Consider the following 18,076-nt stretch of genomic DNA (forward strand, 5'->3'; position numbering starts at 1 on the left):
TGAACTTCTTACATTCTACGGTATTCTGTTGATCAGTGGATACAACACAGTCCCAAGGCGGCGTCTTCTCTGGTCAGACGATTGTGATGTCAGCAACAATGCTGTAAAAGATGCCATGCGGAGGAACAGGTTTGATGAAATTATGTCTTCTGTTCATTTAGTAGACAACATGAAGATCACAGCTGACCCGTTCTTCAAGGTGCGTCCCCTTTTTAAGCATCTAAATGACATCAACAACGCAATCCCGATAGCAGAACATGTGGCAGTAGATGAGATGATGATTGAGTATTTTGGAAGGCATGGGTGCAAACAGTTTATTAGAGGGAAGCCTATTCGTTTTGGGTATAAAATATGGAGCTTAGCATCCTCCTCCGGGTTTGTCCATCAGATGGAGCCATATGTAGGAAGCCACACACATCTGGTGGAAACTGGACTTGGTCAGGGTCCAAGTGTGGTTCTTGGCCTGGCAGAGAAAGCTGAAGTGCCACCTGGAGTCAAGTTTTACCACGACAACCTCTTCACAACCCTGTCCCTGGTGGATGAGATGACCCTGAGAGGCTATGGCAGCTGTGGCACGATGCGACAAACTCAGCTCCATAACGTTCCCTTCACAGCACCCCAGACCTTCAAGAAGACACCCAGAGGAGATGCTGAGTATCTGGTTGAGGCAGAGAAGCTGATTGTAAGGTGGAATGACAACAGCGTGGTCACCGTGGTGTCGAACATGGAGAGGGAGTTCACCGAAACTGAGGCGAAGAGATGGAATAAACAGAAGCGGACTATGGACAAGGTCAGACAGCCCAAGTGTATCCAGGACTACAACACACACATGGGAGGAGTGGACCTGCATGACCAGTTTGTCAGCCGCTACAGAGTCAACATCTGGTCCAAGAAGTGGTGGTGGCCATGCTTCAGCTGGGCCCTGAACAGTGCCATGGTGAACAGCTGGTGCTATTACAGGTACACAAGGCTGTATGTTATTTAGTGATATCACAATCGAGTTGGTGATGTTTGACTCGAGGTCATCGCTAGTGCTCTTCGGTCGACAAGAGCAACAGTGATGATATCCAGACCAACATCACAAACTCAAGTGTGATATTGCTTTTATAGAACATTCTACATATGGGGCATGACGTTGTAGAAAGGGTGAAACGATGCACATTCATGCATCTATCATGCTTGTTTTGTCATTCATTTAGGTCCTGGAAAAGCGGAGAGAAGGATCTCCTCTCCTTCCAGAGGCTGGTAGCCCAGACCCTCCTCCTGCGCCATGGAACAAAGCCAAGTAGGCAGGGCAGAAGATCTTCAATGGCGGTGGCGATAACTGATGCCACCAGGTTTGATAATTTGAACCACTGGCCCTGCAACACTGGTAGCAGGTACAAGCGATGCAAGAACTGCGGCGGACGCACATCATTTGCGTGTGGAAAGTGTGATGTGCCACTACATGTGGAGTGCTTCAAGAAGTACCACACTGAGTAGAACATGCATGAAAGATGATGGAATGTATGGGAAGAAATATGTTATATATGTATATATGTTTTTAGAGGTTCTAAGAAAAAAATGTTTGTTGAGTTTTTGAGTATAAAAAAAATTGAGAATAAAGAAATCAGTTCAAATTGTTTGATGTTTTGAATTTTATACAGGGGGAACCTGAGGCTCCACCTTTTTGTTATTATTTATTATGACTATATTATTATTTTGTTCTTATTATATTATTATTATTACTTCTCTATTATTATTATTAGGTGACATTTGACCTAGTGACAAGCTGTGTGACTACTGGCAAAAATTGTTGCCAGTCATAAAAATGCTATTTTCTTCAAAAAAAAGTACAAAATGGAAAAAATAAATACATAACATGATTCAGAGGGACTCAACTGATAAAATGATATGCCTTACAACTCTGAAAAAAATCTGGGCACAAACGGGCTGTAAAGGTAGCAGACTGTAAAGGTGCAGGAGCAGAGGAGAGCAGCTGCTGCGTTTTGTTGTCACATTCTGGTCTGATAGAATATTTTAGTTGATCAGCAGTTCTGAGTTTTCTTTGGTGTGTTTTTCATTTCATGATGGACCAAATGTTTGGTGAGAAGTCTGGAATGGAGGCAGGCCAGCTGAGGAACTGGTCCCATCTTTTGTGAAACCATGATGTTGTAATAGATGCAGTTTAGCATCGTTCAGCTCAAATGTGCAGGACTTTCCCTGAAAATGCAGCATTGATGGTTATCACTTCCATAGGTGTTGTTGCTTTACTCAACATGTTTTGTTCTTTTTGTGTTTTGTTTAAAGGCTTTTTGGATTGATTAATAGTTGTAGTTTCAGAGGCAGTTATCCCTCCATGTGCTGTACGTAAATGCAAGGGAAACCGCAGCTGAACACAATAATAGTAATCAGTAATCCCCTCACGCCACCTCTTCCTCTCCATTTACAGATTTATAACAACATGTGAGTTTCCGTGGTCACGTGGTCTCTGTGGTGACTGAAAAAATAAGGCCAACTATGCTTTTCTTTCTTCTCCCATTGGAACACATCTAGACTACGTTTAGGGGCAAACAGCAAGTCCTCGAGAATCTTTTGGTTTCAGGGTAAAATCCTGGTTTCGATTCAAAGTTTGGTTTAAGGTCACATTGTGATGAAAGGAAATCAATGAAGTAAAGAAAACAAAAGATGCCGGGTGTGTTTGTGACACCTGGCAGCGTCTGTCGTCCTTAAATAAAACTAAGGTTCTCTCAGAGAGACAAAATCTCACCTCACAGAGACACAATTCAGTCAAACTGTGGTGTTCGGTCGTTTGAGCAGGTCCTCCCCACTATGTCCAAATGTCTACAATGACTGAATCCTGTTTTTAGCTCCTTTGTTTTCAAATGTCAGCCATCAGGGAGAAGCAAACATCCAAGCCAACAACCTCCCGATTTGTGGATGCCCCCCAAAATGAGCTTTCTCTCTCTCTCTCTGTGTGTGTGTGTGTGTGTGTTTGTGTGTGTGTGTGTGTTTGTATGTGTGACATAGTTGTGTTGACAATTTAAAGTGATGTAGGGTGGACAGATTTAGAAAATGGCATCTGTTTAAATAGAGAAAAAAAACTTTCCATCTGAACCTGAAAACACGCCACTCTCCTCTCTGGAGGTTATGAACCCAGACGTGGGTGCTTATCTGGGGCAAAGGGAGGGAGGAGAACTGAAAAACTCCAGAAGAAGATGAAGTAAAAGTTCAGAAAAGCCTCGTTGCAGTTTAGAGCCAGTGTATTTCGGTGCACAAAATTCTCAGTTTTGGGGTCAGAGTCTGAGCCACTTTTGGTAAAGCAAAGGAAAGAAAAGACAAAACAACAATTATGTGTTAAAGTTTGAAAAAAGTAGTAAATAGCAAAAGGTGTTTAATCTTTATTCTCATAAGACTGAAAAGGCAAGCTCGTCAGCACACAAAGACTTCTGTCAGAAACAGTTTCAATCACAGGAAAGGATGAAGTGAAACACCAAACAGGCGATAGTCCCCAGGGCTGAAAAATGAAGCCTGTGCAGAAGCGCTAAAACCCACAATTCTTCTAATGGACACTCCAAACATGAGCGAATCACCACAGACTCACACGTTAAAACACTCAGCTGCGAAACCTTTGGTCTCTATAGCTAATTACCCCCTTCATATTCACTGAGTGAAAAAGATTAGATACCGAGAATACGTGGACAGGAATCACATGACTTCACCCCAAACAGGGAGAAAAAGAGTCAAGAAAAACATGAGCTGGGTGGAGAACTTTCTTTGTGTCCATTAAACCTCTTTGCAGTGGTTTAACGGCGCCAATTAGATTAATAGCTGTTTACATGACGAATAAACTCCGAATATCGTAGTTGATGATATGATTAAGCATGACTTTGAATTGTGTTTCAGTTTTTTGGTTGAAATGTGGCCAGATGTGTCATGTGTGAGGTTTGTTTCATAAAGCACATTAAGGGTAGTTATTCTGGTGAACAGCTGATATTTTTATAGTTCTGCATCACTAACCACTTTACTCTGTTGTAAGAGTGAGTCCATGCAGCACTTTCTTCTGTGCTGTTAAGTACTTTTCAACCATGAACACTGGAGCATGCAGACTGAAGGAGCCGGGGGTCAAACTGAGTTCTCTAGCTGTAATTTAGGGCGTTTCCTACACCTCTAGTTAATTTACTGTGGCTATAATCTGCTGATGAGTTAGTAAACTTGTAGTTTTCCCCCCGTTTGGTTTCTTTTCACAGATAAAGCTCCAAACAAACTCCAGGTGAACCAAAAGATGTTACTGCAAACCATGTGAGAACATTCAGTCCTCATACAAGTCAGGTGTGTTCGGGGCAGGAGCCAGACAGGAAGAAGGTGCTGTGTTTGGACCAGTGCATGATGTTAATAATGTACTCCTCCTGTGGTACTCGGTTGCATCAAAGAATACAAAGTATACCTGGCAGTCGGAAGGAATTTAGCTCTAACTGGCAGTGTTCACGTGGGTGTCGAGTCACCTCCTCCACAGGGTCTTAGCACAGCTGATGGACCAAACAGCAGAGGTGTGAAACAATGGCTCATTTCCAAATAAAGAGATTGCGAATGAAGTAAATCAGACACGACATCAGTACACTCTTTGTCTTCTGTACAAAACATTGAGCTGTAGTTGACAGACCACAGAAATCAAAACCTGAATGATGCACTGAAGCAATGATGAGCTGCACTTAGTTTATGGAAACAAAGAACAAAGAAACAACAGTAACTGAATATGAATCTTTAAATTTAAGTTTAACTTTAAAATCCCAAAAGCACATTGGGATTTTGAACACAGGTGGAAAAAGTTGGGCTTCCACAGAATCCTGAGGCTGCCAGAGGAGCATGGACTGGGCAGATGGATACGGTATCATTCCCATCAGGACTTGGGGAACAAACATCTGGGCTTTAAGATTCTCCAGAATGTTTCAGTGCGTGACAATCAGCCAGCGTTGTGCATCTTCATGATGAATGTGGTCTCTCCCCCTGAGGATGGACAGAACATATGGCACTGGCGGTGCTGGTGGACAGGGACAGTGTATTAATTAGGACAGATTGTATGTTTTTTTAATATTTGAGGTCAGCTGCAGGATGCTTCACTCCAAGCCAAACATGACTGTCAGCCTGGGAGATTTAAATGGGATTTAAGGGAAAGGAGGAATTTCATGCTCCGTTATTTCACACCAACATTTTCCACCGACTTTCTCTCCCATATAAGGTTTGCATGTGTGTGTGTCCGCTGACCCGTGCTGCCCTCCATGTCTTTCCACTGGAGAGACTGACAGCCTTATATAGAGCTGCAGGAGCAGAGAGGACAAAGTAGGACAGCGAGTCCACATGCAGCTCCTGGACTCACCTGATGGCTGTCTCTGTGAGGACCTACGGCACCTACAGCCTGTCACAGTGCTGACTCCGCCTGTAGCTGGTTGAACTGGAGCAACCAGATGGTCAGATGGTCAGTATGAAATGCTTTATTATTACTAATTATTACTATTACTGCATGTCACTGCACAATCATAATCTAGGACAATATGGCTTAATTCTATTTATTTCCATGGATTACCATTTTATAGAGACAGAGTGAGTCACACTCACACACAAAGAGTTTATTTAGTCCACTAATCAGAAACTTTATATTCTAAATCATAAAGCAAGACAAATTCCTCCTAATACGCACATTAATCTAAAGGGGTTAAATAAATAAAGACCACAAGGCCTCCTGGATGAGAACGAAGACCTTCCAATCTTTGTGTATAACTCGCAGTGCTGGGTTTGACCTATGAACAGACTTCTTCAGAGAAACAAGCTTCTGTGGGAGAATCAAGTTTCATTTTTCTTTATCATCATTTGGCATCTAATCAAATTCCCATGTACTCCTAAAACTCGCGGGCAGTGGTGCTCAAACATTTACTGGCACGATTCATATCAAAAGTTTAAACAATGTAATGCCCCATATCCCCCATATCACTCTGTGCAAATTTAAACCAGTGAAACAAAATCCAAGATGATTTTCAGTGAAATGAATCGGTAGAAAACCAATAGCACAGGAGTAAACTCTTTCAGGCGTCTTTCAACCATCCTTGCTTAATTAATCCAAATTCTTTCCCTGGTTGTTCACACCTGCACTGACTCACAGTCAGAGTTTAAACGGTCGTAAATGTTATTTATCTTCATTAGAGGGAATCAGTGAGAACTGCAGGAGGCTCTATCATAGGTGCAGACTGAATGTTGATCAGCACTCCAAGAACTGGAGGAGGTGTGTGTTAGTTGACTTAGCTAAGACGGAGCAATATCGACCTCTGATAGAAGAAAGCTGAACTGCAGGTTGTGGATAAACAATGAAACATCTCACGATCACAAATAAGATTTCCATACCTAGAATCTGATGCAGTGGACTATTCTGATTCTGCATCGCAATGAAAAAGAAATCTGTTCAAATGAATGCACAGAATCTATGTATCAAACCTCAGCTGAGCAGTTATTACCACAGATCAATACCACATGAGCCCAAAAGCCAGTAACTGATTTCCAACCAACTGGAGGAATCGGTCCGCCAGGACCTCCACTCCTGGCCGCTGCCTGACTCACATTGCACCCGACCCCTACGGTGCCTCCTGTGGGTGGTGGGCCTGCAGGAAGATGGGCCCATATCCCTCTTTTGGGCTGTGCCCAGCCGGGCCCCATGAACTAAGGCCCGGCCAGCCGGAAAAGGGTGGAGTGCCCACTCCGGGTCGAGATCCTGCGCCAAGTGGAGGAGTTTAATCAAATCAAATCAAATCAAAATTTATTTATATAGCACATATTAAAACAACAGTGTTGACCATAGTGCTTCACAGTCAATAAAAACACAAGACAGTTAAAACAAACAATAAAAGAGGACAACAAACAATAGGTAACAACGCAACAAGCTAAAACAGACAACTAGACAGAATCAAAAGCCAAAGTAAAAAATTAAGTTTTAAGACGTGATTTAAAAGACTGGATCGACTCGGCAGTGCGAATATAAACAGGGAGGTTATTCCAGAGTCTGGATGCCACGGATGCAAAGGCCCGGTCGCCTCTCGACTTCATTCGAGTCCTAGGTTGTGCTAGGAGCCTGTGATTGGATGATCTAAGTGCTCTGTTGGGATTGTATGAATGGAGTAAATCAGAAAGATAACTGGGCGCTAAATTGTTCAAAATATTAAAAGTGAACAAAAGCATTTTAAAATCTATACGATATTTAACAGGGAGCCAATGTAATTTGGCTAAAATTGGAGTTATGTGTTCATGAATTCTCGTACCTGTTAAAAGACGCGCAGCTGCATTTTGAATTAACTGGAGCCGGCAAAGAGAGGAGTGTTGGAGGCCCGAGTAGAGGGAGTTACAGTAGTCCAATCTGGATGTAATAAATGCGTGGATAAGCTTTTCAAGGTCCTTTAAAGGAAGGAACGGCTTTGCTTTGGAAATCTGACGCAACTGGTAAAAGCTGTTTTTTACCACAGTGGACACCTGTTTCTCGAGTTTAAGTATCTCAGGGTCTTGTTCATAAGTGATGGGAGAAGGGAGCGGGAGATCGACAGATGGATTGGTACCGGTCTGTTGTGGTGAAGAGTGTAAAAGCAAAGCTCTCAATTTACCGGTTGATCTACGCCCCTACCATCACCTATCGTCACGAGCTGTGCGTAGTGACCGAAAGAACGAGATTGCGAATACAAGCGGCAGAAATGGGCTTCCTCTGAAGGGTGTCTGGCCTCTCCCTTAGAGATAGGGTGAGAAGTTCAGCCATCCGGGAGGGGCTCAGAGTAGAGCAGCTGCTCCTCCACATCAAAAGGAGCCAGTTGAGGTGGTTCGGGCATCTGACAAGGATGCCTCCTGGGAGAGGTTTCCTGGGCATGTCCCACTAGGAAGAGGCCCCGGGGCAGACGCAGGACATGCTGGAGAGATTATATCTCTTGGCTGGCCTGGGAACGCCTTAGTGTTCCCCCGGATAAGCTGGAGGAGGGCTGGGGAGAGAGAGGTCTGGGCTTCTCTGCTTGGGCTGCTGCCCCCGCGACCCGGCCCCGAATAAGTGGAAGAAAATGGATGGATGGATGTCTGTCCTGCTTGCATACATTTATGCTTTCTATTGATTTTTTTTAGATAATGTTTTTTTAAACTGAAAACAAGAACATAGTTTTGCCTACCTACACCTACTGAGTGCTGAAGTTGTAACTTTAGTTTTGGTTTTGTCATTTCTTACAGGACACACAGTTTACTCTTTCAGTGATCAAATCAAATGGGAAAATGCAGGGCTTACAATTAATAAATATATAATAACTGAAAATAAAATAAAGCATCATAAGATATTTAGTCTTATTAGAGAATACCTTTTTCATCCAGTTAAGTTAATATGTGCATGGACGCATGCACTTGTATGTTGTACGTACAATGGCTGTCATTGGGGAGATCACTCACAGCTAAGTCACTGTTTATAGGTGTGCACAGGTGACACGAGAGTATAGCCCTCCATAAAAACATGGCAGAGAAAAAATTTTACATTGAAATCAATGATAGCAGTAGAAGTACAACTTCCAGTAGAAAAAAACGTTTAGAAAACTTAAAAGTCAATTTTTAAAGACGTTTTCTATCAGATGACCAACTTAGACAATGCTGCAGAAGGACTGAACAAACACATATCCTGAAATGTTTTAAAATAGCTACTAGATGATAGCTGCTAGTCTAGATGAAATAATGGATGTATTAACTGGTGTAACTGTAACTGTAACTCTACCAGGTAAAAGAGAGAAGAAGAAAAAAACGCTTTAGCAGGATAGAAAGTGTCATTATAGAATCATACAGTCAGTCTTTGATGATATTGCTAAGTTTAGACAAGTACAAACTCAAAAAGAGAAGCAGTTTCATCAACACTCTTTCTCAGTCAACTCACCTGCTTCCCAAGTACACCCACCACCACCAGGGGGCAGCAGAACTGAGAATTTGTTAAAAATGTGTGTGTGAGAGAAGGTGAGAGACAAAAACAGCAAAAGAAAGTATGCGTGCATGATCGTGCAGACAAATGTGTGTATTTGTGTGTGTGCCAGCCTTGTTTGTATGCTTGTGTGTCCCGACAAAGGCTCCATCCAGCCGTGCTGCAGAGGGCTGCTCGTTCCCAGAGATCCTCAGAGCTCCAGGACGCCCAGTCTCTGCGCTGCCTGCAGCCAAGACACAGCAGCCCAGACACGGACACACACCCTGCTGCTGCCCCCACCATCCCGCTTCTCCTGGAGCCTCAACACCTGTTTGGATTATTAATGGATGGGAAAAACAGAGGGAAGTTTTAAAGTGAGTAAAGTGGGGGTGTTTGCAGTTTGAAGAGAAGAGATAACAGAGGACCCCTCTATCCTGGACCTCAAACTTGTAGAAAAACTGACTGGCTATCTTCAGAAACAGGCTTTTTCTATAACTGGAAATATTTTTAAACTGGGCAGAGTTTTATGAAACAATTTCAAAGTAATCTTAGCATTCCTTTTTAGTTGATTTTTGACCCCCGTCCCCCCACACGCAATTTTATGGATTTCTGGACTTGCTCAATCTAATTGAAATTTATTGGAAACTTTGCCAACATACAAATTGTTGTTTTCAGTGGATTGGAAATTTCTGGGAACATTTCTGGATTTTTACTGAATTATTTACAGATTTCGTAGCAACAGGTAGTCCTGAACTCTTCTGGTTTGAGTTTAAAAGGAAACTGTCATATTAAGTTTTGCATCATGGCTCTGTCAGTCGGTCTGTGGCTGTGTCTGTATCTGCTGCTGCTGCTTACTGATGCAAAGAGTGTTGGGCAACATGATGGGCAGCACAGCAATAATGATAAACCTTCCTCCCCTGTCGAACCAAAGCCCCTTTGGATTGGCAAACCGGTCAAAACCCAGGATGAATCTTACGTCCTTGACAAGAGCCTCCCCCAAACCGAGGTGCTGGACCTGGACCTTGACCGTAACCGCCGCCAAGCCCGTGGTGCGGATGAGGAGGAGCAACAGTCCACCTTTGGTGATTCCTTTGAAAATGAATGGGTTACAGCGCCTCAAGTTACTGAGTTCAGCAATAAAACGACTACAGTGGCAGGAAAGGTTCATGAAGATGATAACCTCCACACAAACAGCTCCAACACTGACCATGATGCTCCAGGACTTTTCAACCCCTTTTACCCCCTGATGGAGGGCTCATATGCAGCCTACGCCATCCTCTTCCTGGCCGGCCTGGTGCTGGCAGTGGGCGTAGTAGGAAACATGGCAGTCATGTGCATTGTCTGGAACAACTATTACATGAGGTCAGCCTGGAACTACCTACTGGCCAGCATGGCATTTTGGGACTTCCTAGTTCTGGTTCTGTGCCTTCCAGTGGTGGTCCTCAACCAGCTATCCCATAGGAGGATCCTGGGTGACATCACCTGTCGCATGGTGCCTTATATGGAGGTGGGTGTGGCTTATGTTAAAAAAGCAGGAAGTCAGTGTAACGACATAATTTGTTTTTCTTTTTTTTGTCCTATGAAGTCTTAAAGGAGTATACATCTGCTGTTGGACAGCTGACTGTACAAATACAAATGTGAAGCAGAAATTTTACCCAAACTGCTGATGTAGAAAACATCAGCAGATCCAAAGATTAAGATTTCCTTTACAACTACTTGTGTAAAATGACAACAAATATAAAAAAAACTTTCCAAAATTACAGGCATGTGCTAGTTCTGTAATAATCAATATAATAGCGGCAACTGACCTCAATTTTATTGTTTTACATTTCTAATCTTAATGAGACTAACAGCTGTAGATAGTATTAAAGAAGAAATGATGATTAATTCAATTCAATTTAATTGATATAGCGCCAAATCACAACAACAGTCACCTCAAGGTGCTTTATATTGTAAGGTAGAGCCTACAATAATACATACAGAGAAAAAAAAACAACAATCATATGAGCCCCTATGAGCACTTTGGCGACAGTGGGAAGGAAAAACTCCCTTTAAACAGGAAGAAACCTCCAGCAGAACCAGGCTCAAGAAAACACTCAATGCATCATGGGAATCCCCGACAGCCTACACCTATTGCAGCATAACTAAGGGAGGATTCAGGGTCACCTGGTCCAGCCCTAACTATATGCTTTAGCAAAAAGGAAAGTTTGAAGCCTAATCTTGAAAGTAGAGATAGTGTCTGTCTCCTGAATCCAAACTGGAAGCTGGTTCCACAGAAGAGGGGCCTGAAAACTGAAGGCTCTGCCTCCCATTCTACTTTTAAATACTCTAGGAACAACAAGTAGGCCTGCAGAGCGAGAGCGAAGTGCTCTAATAGGGTGATATGGTACTACAAGGTCATTAAGATCAGATGGGGCCTGATTATTTAAGACCTTGTATGTGATTCATGTTTTTATGTTATTTTGTTACTGATTCTCCAAAATGTAAGTCTGTTACTAGATTAGTTTACTGGCAGCTTTATTAGTAAACTAATTAAAGATGGTGCTGCAGGACAGCCAGACTGAAATGTGCTCGTTGGCTCTTTGAAATACCCAAACAACTGCATATTACATATATTACACTACTAGAGTATCAGTTTTTTGGTCCATCACACAGAAAATGGTTGGAATGGTCATAGGAAACAGTGTGGTTAAGATTTGCTCTACAACTTCCTGCTACAGCTTGCAGTTAAACAAAAAAAAACTTGGAGATGAAAATGTGTTTGTATGATTAAGTGCCTTCCTATGGGCGACACTGCCGGCTCTCTGTCCATCGTCTATAGAATCAAGCAGCTTTGGAGGTACTGATTGCTGTTGTAGGTATACTCATTGTTCAAATCTATGCTACTCACATCACAGAGGCACAGAGATGCCATTGTGTTTCCATCTGACACTCACATTTACATCTATGGGCAGTTTAACATCACCAATTGACCCCAATAACTGCATGTCTTTGGACTGTGGGAGGAAGCCAGAGTACCCGAAGAGAACCACCGCAAACATGGGGAGAACATGCAAACTACACACAGATATATGAACTGTTAATACATTATGATATATTAACAGTATAACATTAACAAAAAGACTATTTTGTATAGAAGCATATGGGAAAACAATCCTCAGCTGTCTTACACTTTGACCTCAGTAAACATTTTCCATATGACTTAATGGGGTCTATTGACAATTCCAGGGTGACTAAATAAAACAGAATACTGATGCTGTTCATTATGATCAGTGTTAGATTTAAAAGAGATGATCTGTTGGTTATGCTCCACGAGAAGTCATTAGCCACTGAGCGTGCATTGTCCTCTGTTTCAACATTAGGCCCAGTTAGCTTGTTTGCAAAGCACCAGGAGGGATACAATCAAAACGCTCAGCTTGAGGCTTCATAGCCTATTGGTGATGTCATAGTAACCATGCCTCTCATCATATATATTTATGATATGGACTTGAACATGTGACATACTGAATCTTTTTCATCAGGTGAGCTACATGAGATAAGGTAATAGACTGATTTCAGAAATAGCAACATGAACTCAATAAAAGAGGATTTAGCAGTTTTACTGTAAACTGTTTAACTTTTAGGCACAGTTTCCTTCTCTGATGAGAATGGCCACATTGACTTACTGCTGTTGTTACCCTCCTCTTCCCTGCAGGTTGTGTCTCTGGGCATCACCTCCTTCACTTTGTGTGCTCTGGGTATCGATCGCTTCCACGCCGCCACCTCGTCCTCCCAGCCAAAGGCTCGGCGGGTGGAGCGCTGTCGCTCAGTGCTGATGAAGATGGTGCTGGTGTGGCTCTCAGCTCTGCTGCTGTCCAGCCCTGAAATCTTCCTATGGCAGCTCAGCCAGGCCGTGTCTCCATCCACCGGCCGGCTGGTCGACTCTTGCACCATCACGCCCTCCTCTCCTCTGTCCCTCTACCTGCCTGATTCCCTTCACTCCCTGCTGCTCAGGTATCACCAGGTGAGACCAAAGCAGACGTACGCACTGAACTGACCAACACATAGTATCCGTGTGTTGATTAGGTGACACGGAACATGTAAATCTGGACCTAGAGCGTATATAATGGTGCTTCTCTCTTTAACTGGTGGCCGTCCACATGTTGTGTACACTAGCACTGAAGAAATGGACACCAGTTGGACACCGTCAAAAGAGCACCAGTAGGAGCTCAAATGAAAGTAAAAAAAATGAAGCATTTCTGTTTGTTTTCTGGTTTATTGAATTAATGAGTAAGGATTTAGTAAGGACAGAGATATCATGGGTTTGTCTCAGAGGAGCAGCTTCATCACACAGGTTGGCTCAGAGGTCATAAATGAAACCACATTTAGTTTTCTGTCCAGAACATTTTAGGTAAAAGCAGAAAGATCTGAGTTCCTGAAAGGGCAATTTAGCTGTGGAGAAAAGCTGTTGTGGCTTTTTTTTGCCCAGACAAAAGCAGAATGTTCCCAAAGTTCTCCTCCTTCAGCTCTTACTGTTTTAACCTCTGTGCTTCAGGGTCGTATGTGGTGGTGTTTTGGCTGCTACTTCTGCCTCCCTGTCCTCTTCACCATCCTTTGCCAAATGGCCACCCGGAATGTCAACAGCGACTCCAGCGCCACCCAAAAGCAGCGTAACCTCGACGAACGCTCCAACCAGAAGCGTCAACAACACCAAACCTTGGAGCGACAGCTGAACTGCACTCTACTAGCTCTAGCTGTTGTGTATGGCGTGTGTGCTCTCCCCGAGCATGTCTGCAACATCACGCTGGCCTACACGCACATCACCATCTCCGAAGACACTGCCACCATGCTGGTGCTGTTACATCACTTCCTGTTGTTCTTCAAGTCATCAGTGACGCCGGTGCTGCTGCTGTGCCTGTGTAAGGTAGGTTGCCACCGAGCTACAAGGTGTTTTCTCAAAGACGTCTGTACAACTGAAGCCTTTTTCCAAGCAGAGAATTCACCACCTGCTGTCCACTACCCATTTAGAGAAATGGCAGATGGTTGAAAAGGCTGAATTCCTTGCATATTGGTCCTCTGGAGTATTGTGTTTGATTTTGTGCGTATAGTTGTCACTTACCAAAGCTGTGCATCGTCTGCATTTCAGGCTCTTGGCCAAGCCTTCATGGACTGCTGCTGCTGCTGCTGTCAGGAGTGTCAGCCAACCGGAGCCCAAGGCTCTCCAGGACCTCCCCAGGTCAAACTCAAGGGGGCCAATGAGACGTCCATCTTCTTTGATAAGGCTAAAGACACGTCAGCCATTTTGTCCATCTCTAGCTAGAGCAACAAGTCTGTCTCTGATTGTAGATCATCTCTTCTTCTCTTAGTCTTTCCTCCTTTGCTCCTTTCTACAACATTACCTGTATACCCATCGTCTCCTTCTACACATTCTTTCCATTTTTCCCTATTTTGAAAATATTTTTCAACTTTCTGTCTGTTCTCTTCTCTTCTACCGGAATATCGTTTGTATGATACTCCCATGTGGACTCAGAGTTACCCCCTTCAGCTTCCTGTCAGTGCAGGAAGTAATGTTTAATCTGTAGCAAGATTAGAAGAAGATGGTGTACTTGCACAACCAGTTGTTATAAATGCAGGAGCCTGTTTCAGGACTCTGAAAGAACTCATCTCTCTGGCCTCCTGCTGCACAATATATGGAAATGTCTTGAAAGTCTTCCTTGGTTACGCTCCTTAGATCGATGCTGTGAGGCTCGAGTTCGTTGTGTTTTTTTGGAACATTAATTTAAACTCATTTATATGCAACATTAGTTTGGTGCAAAGCATAGAAGTTTCCTGCTGTCATAAGAGGTGAACTGGGCTGAGCATAAATTTGAAATTAGTATGACATTTTAATATAAACATTTGATCTGCTTAAATATAAAATGAAAAACTTCTGGAACTGATTGAACTGAAACATTTCATTGACACAGACCAGCCCGAAACAGCTTCACATTAGTTAAACAAATGTTGCTGTTGAGGCAGAAATAATCCTGTGAAATCCTTTCCTGTAAAATGGGATACAAGTTATCCTGGTCACTGCATTTTACTTTTTCTTTAACAACAGTTTCTGGCTATGAACTAGTTTGTGTTTGCATGTTAGTTTCTCCAGTGGAAAAATAATGCTAATGTACAGAGGGTTAACTTTAGCTTCCCAAATTTAATTTAGAGTGCACTCACACCTGCACTTTTTAATGCAGTTAAATCTGATTCTCAATATGAATTATCTGGGTGTGACTACAGTGATGAACAAACACAACAAGGACCTTTACAGGTGGTTTTATCCTGGTCCCAAACAAACTTTGGAACAGTTCGTTTATGGGTGGGATGATGAGCGGCTCATATTCACATAACTTTGCTCTTTGTGTACAGAGTAAGTGTTTAAAAATGCTTTTAGAAATGTTTGAACGTTTCAACCAAAAGTAAATAAGTTTAGACCTTAAAACTATTTTTCTTTGAAAACCAGAAAATTCCAAGAACTTTGATGGAAATCAATGGAAATTCCTAAAAGTTGACAACAAACATTTACCATTTATCTTGAGAGTTTTTGCTTCTACATTTTTGCATCATCTACAATTTAAAGAAAGGGTTCAGGTTAGATTATTTCTGCCTCCAGTGCAGTGCTGCCTTTCAGCAATGTTTGCAGCATCTGTTCAGCAACAACCAGGGAAGAATTTTATTGAACTGTGCAGCTCATATATGCATAATATGCACTTGTGGAAGGAAAATCAGGATGTGTTTAAAGTTATTTCTATGGGTTCTGTTTTGGGAAAGGATGTGGTGCTTCGTGAGGCCACAAACCCATCCTGAAGCAATAAGATGAAGAAAGTGGTGAAACGAGGAGGATATCTGAAGAGTTTTTGAACAGGACTCTCACCCTCTCAATACTGAGGTGCTCTGTTTGTACAGGAGGTTCTGCTGTGTAGTTTTAAGAGATGTAATCTGTATTTAACACAGTGCTTTCACTCAGACCGTCAATCTCAAACAACTAGAACAAAAGAAGAAAGAGAACCATGAATGTAGCTTATTTTTAATGCTAGATGTGTAACTAATTACATATTTGTATGGCAGGAAATGAGTTATTAGTTTTTTGTATGTCACAAGAATGCATTTGTAATATCTGATGTCACCATGATGAATTTCTGACCATTGGCTCAGCAGATGGTGCCTTATTGTTTCCCTGCCCAGAGCCCTGACTGTAAAAGCCCTTTTCCACTAATACCCAGTCGACTCGACTCGGTTTTTGGTTATTTTCCATTACAATTGGGTACTCCCTAGTGTGCGTAGGGTCTGTATAGCAATGCAGTCCCGTGATGACACTTGGATGTGAAACAAACAGGGTGTTGGGGCGATGGTATACCTGCTGCTCAGTTTAAAAGTTGTTGTCAGACTCCGGGACCACGGTGTTGTTTTCTGTGGAGCCGTTTCCCTCGTTGCTGGGTTTCAAAAATGGCTGGGTTTCACTCTCGTGACTCACTGAGTGACGGCATTGACTAGCCAATTGGTGGGGTACAGTCTGTTGACATCACGTTTTTTGGATTGGACTTGGAACGGCAGCCAAGTAGATACTAAAAAATACCTGGTACCTGTTAATACCACACGCCAGGGGAAACCCTAAACACCGAGTGAAACTGAACCGAGCAGATCCATACTAGTGGAAAAGGGCTCTAAGTGCCAGTAAAAACTAGTCATACTAACTTTGCAAAATGTTGACTGCCTTATTTTAAGATTTGCAGAACAGCCTTTAAACAAGTGCTTTTTAGTCACTATTTCAAATCTGCAAATTAAACCTGGAGGGGGAAAAAAAGATCTGCTCTGCTACAACTCACAATTGTTGACACCGATGATGTTAATCAAGTTGACTTTGTGGTAACAAGGTCTAATATGTGGTAAAAAGATGTTACTACACATTTGATATGGAAGAAATTACCATGGCCGCACAGATGAGTTGGAGAGTCATTGAAACCTTGTAGGAAGAAGTATAAAGAAGTATACTACACTCTGCTTGGGTCTAAATGACGTAAAGTTGTCTTCAGATACAGAGTGGGAGAAGCTCTACATGCCACTTTTTGTCTGTGATTTCATGGACTCATGTGTCCATGTCTGTAACAGAGTATAACTCCATCTGTGGAGTGCAGCTAGGCAGGTGGTGATAATGTTTTGACTCCTCAGTAGTATGACTGCTATTGGATTGGTACCAAAACTATGTTACAGAGAGTTTCGAACTCAACATTTAAATTGCTAAAAGCTGACAGTTTGTTTCAATACCTCGGTCCAAGCTCTGGAATTTGATATTTGGTGCCATAATTTTGTGTTATCTGTTAGAACAGAAGAGAAATGTGGATGAACATTAGAAACAAAGGTAGAAACTGTTGCACCACATCAAAAATTGAAATGATAAAGTTAGATAAAGTGAAAGATTAAATACCATTTATACTTCTTTTTGGTCTTTTCCGTGTCGTTGTGCTACTGATGAGCAGTTGTTGGAGTCGTGTTGTTTTGATAAATGAAAAAGAAAGTTTTGGATTCACCAAGGGTTGGCTAAGCAACGAGAGGATGATGAAATTCAGCTGCATCCAGGAGTTTAAACGTTACCGTGGTCGTTTCAAGAAATTATTTGAGTTGTACTTTATGTTTGTTAGAGAGAATCTAAATCTACACTTAGTTTGTTCTTGTGATGCCATGAAATGGAGACTGGAATCCTTTCACAATAAGCAACTTTACCAATAGAAACTCACAGGTTTGCTTCCTGCAGCCACCTGCATGTAAATTAGAATTTCTTCTGGAAATTTCTCTGTATCATTGCAGGGTCTTTAACTTACAATATAAAGCTCCTTGAGGTGACTGTTGTCGTGATTTGGTGTTATATAAATAAAACTGAATTGAAAAATTCCTCAAGTCTGTTTCATGAATCTGTAAAATACAACTTTACCAACAGCAGGTGGAACAACAGTTATGCTACAAGAGTTTATCTCTCACAGTTTGTTTGAACTTTTGAATCCGTGCAGCTGGAAAGCAAAGTCTGGTAATTTAGCCAGTGCTTTTTAAATATGTCACACTATAGGAAACAGACTAAAACACCACCTGGTGGGTGCTGCAGGTTTCTTTTTGGAGTGACAGCACCACCACTTGTTC

At 42.3% G+C, this 18,076-nt stretch overlaps 1 protein-coding gene across 1 annotated transcript; it reads left to right on the forward strand.

Moving 5' to 3' along the window:
* The first annotated feature begins 8,955 nt into the window (after nt 1–8,955).
* Nucleotides 8,956–14,367, forward strand: gpr37l1b (G protein-coupled receptor 37 like 1b). The gene is made up of 4 exons (XM_026154925.2): nt 8,956–10,436; nt 12,624–12,932; nt 13,464–13,832; nt 14,055–14,367. The coding sequence occupies exons 1-4, from the start codon at nt 9,732–9,734 to the stop codon at nt 14,226–14,228; spliced, it is 1,557 nt and encodes a 518-aa protein (XP_026010710.1). The 5' UTR covers nt 8,956–9,731; the 3' UTR covers nt 14,229–14,367.
* Nucleotides 14,368–18,076: the final 3,709 nt, after the last annotated feature.

The sequence above is a fragment of the Astatotilapia calliptera genome, chromosome 20 (genome assembly GCF_964374335.1).
Source record: "Astatotilapia calliptera chromosome 20, fAstCal68.1, whole genome shotgun sequence".
Lineage (NCBI taxonomy): Eukaryota > Metazoa > Chordata > Actinopteri > Cichliformes > Cichlidae > Astatotilapia > Astatotilapia calliptera.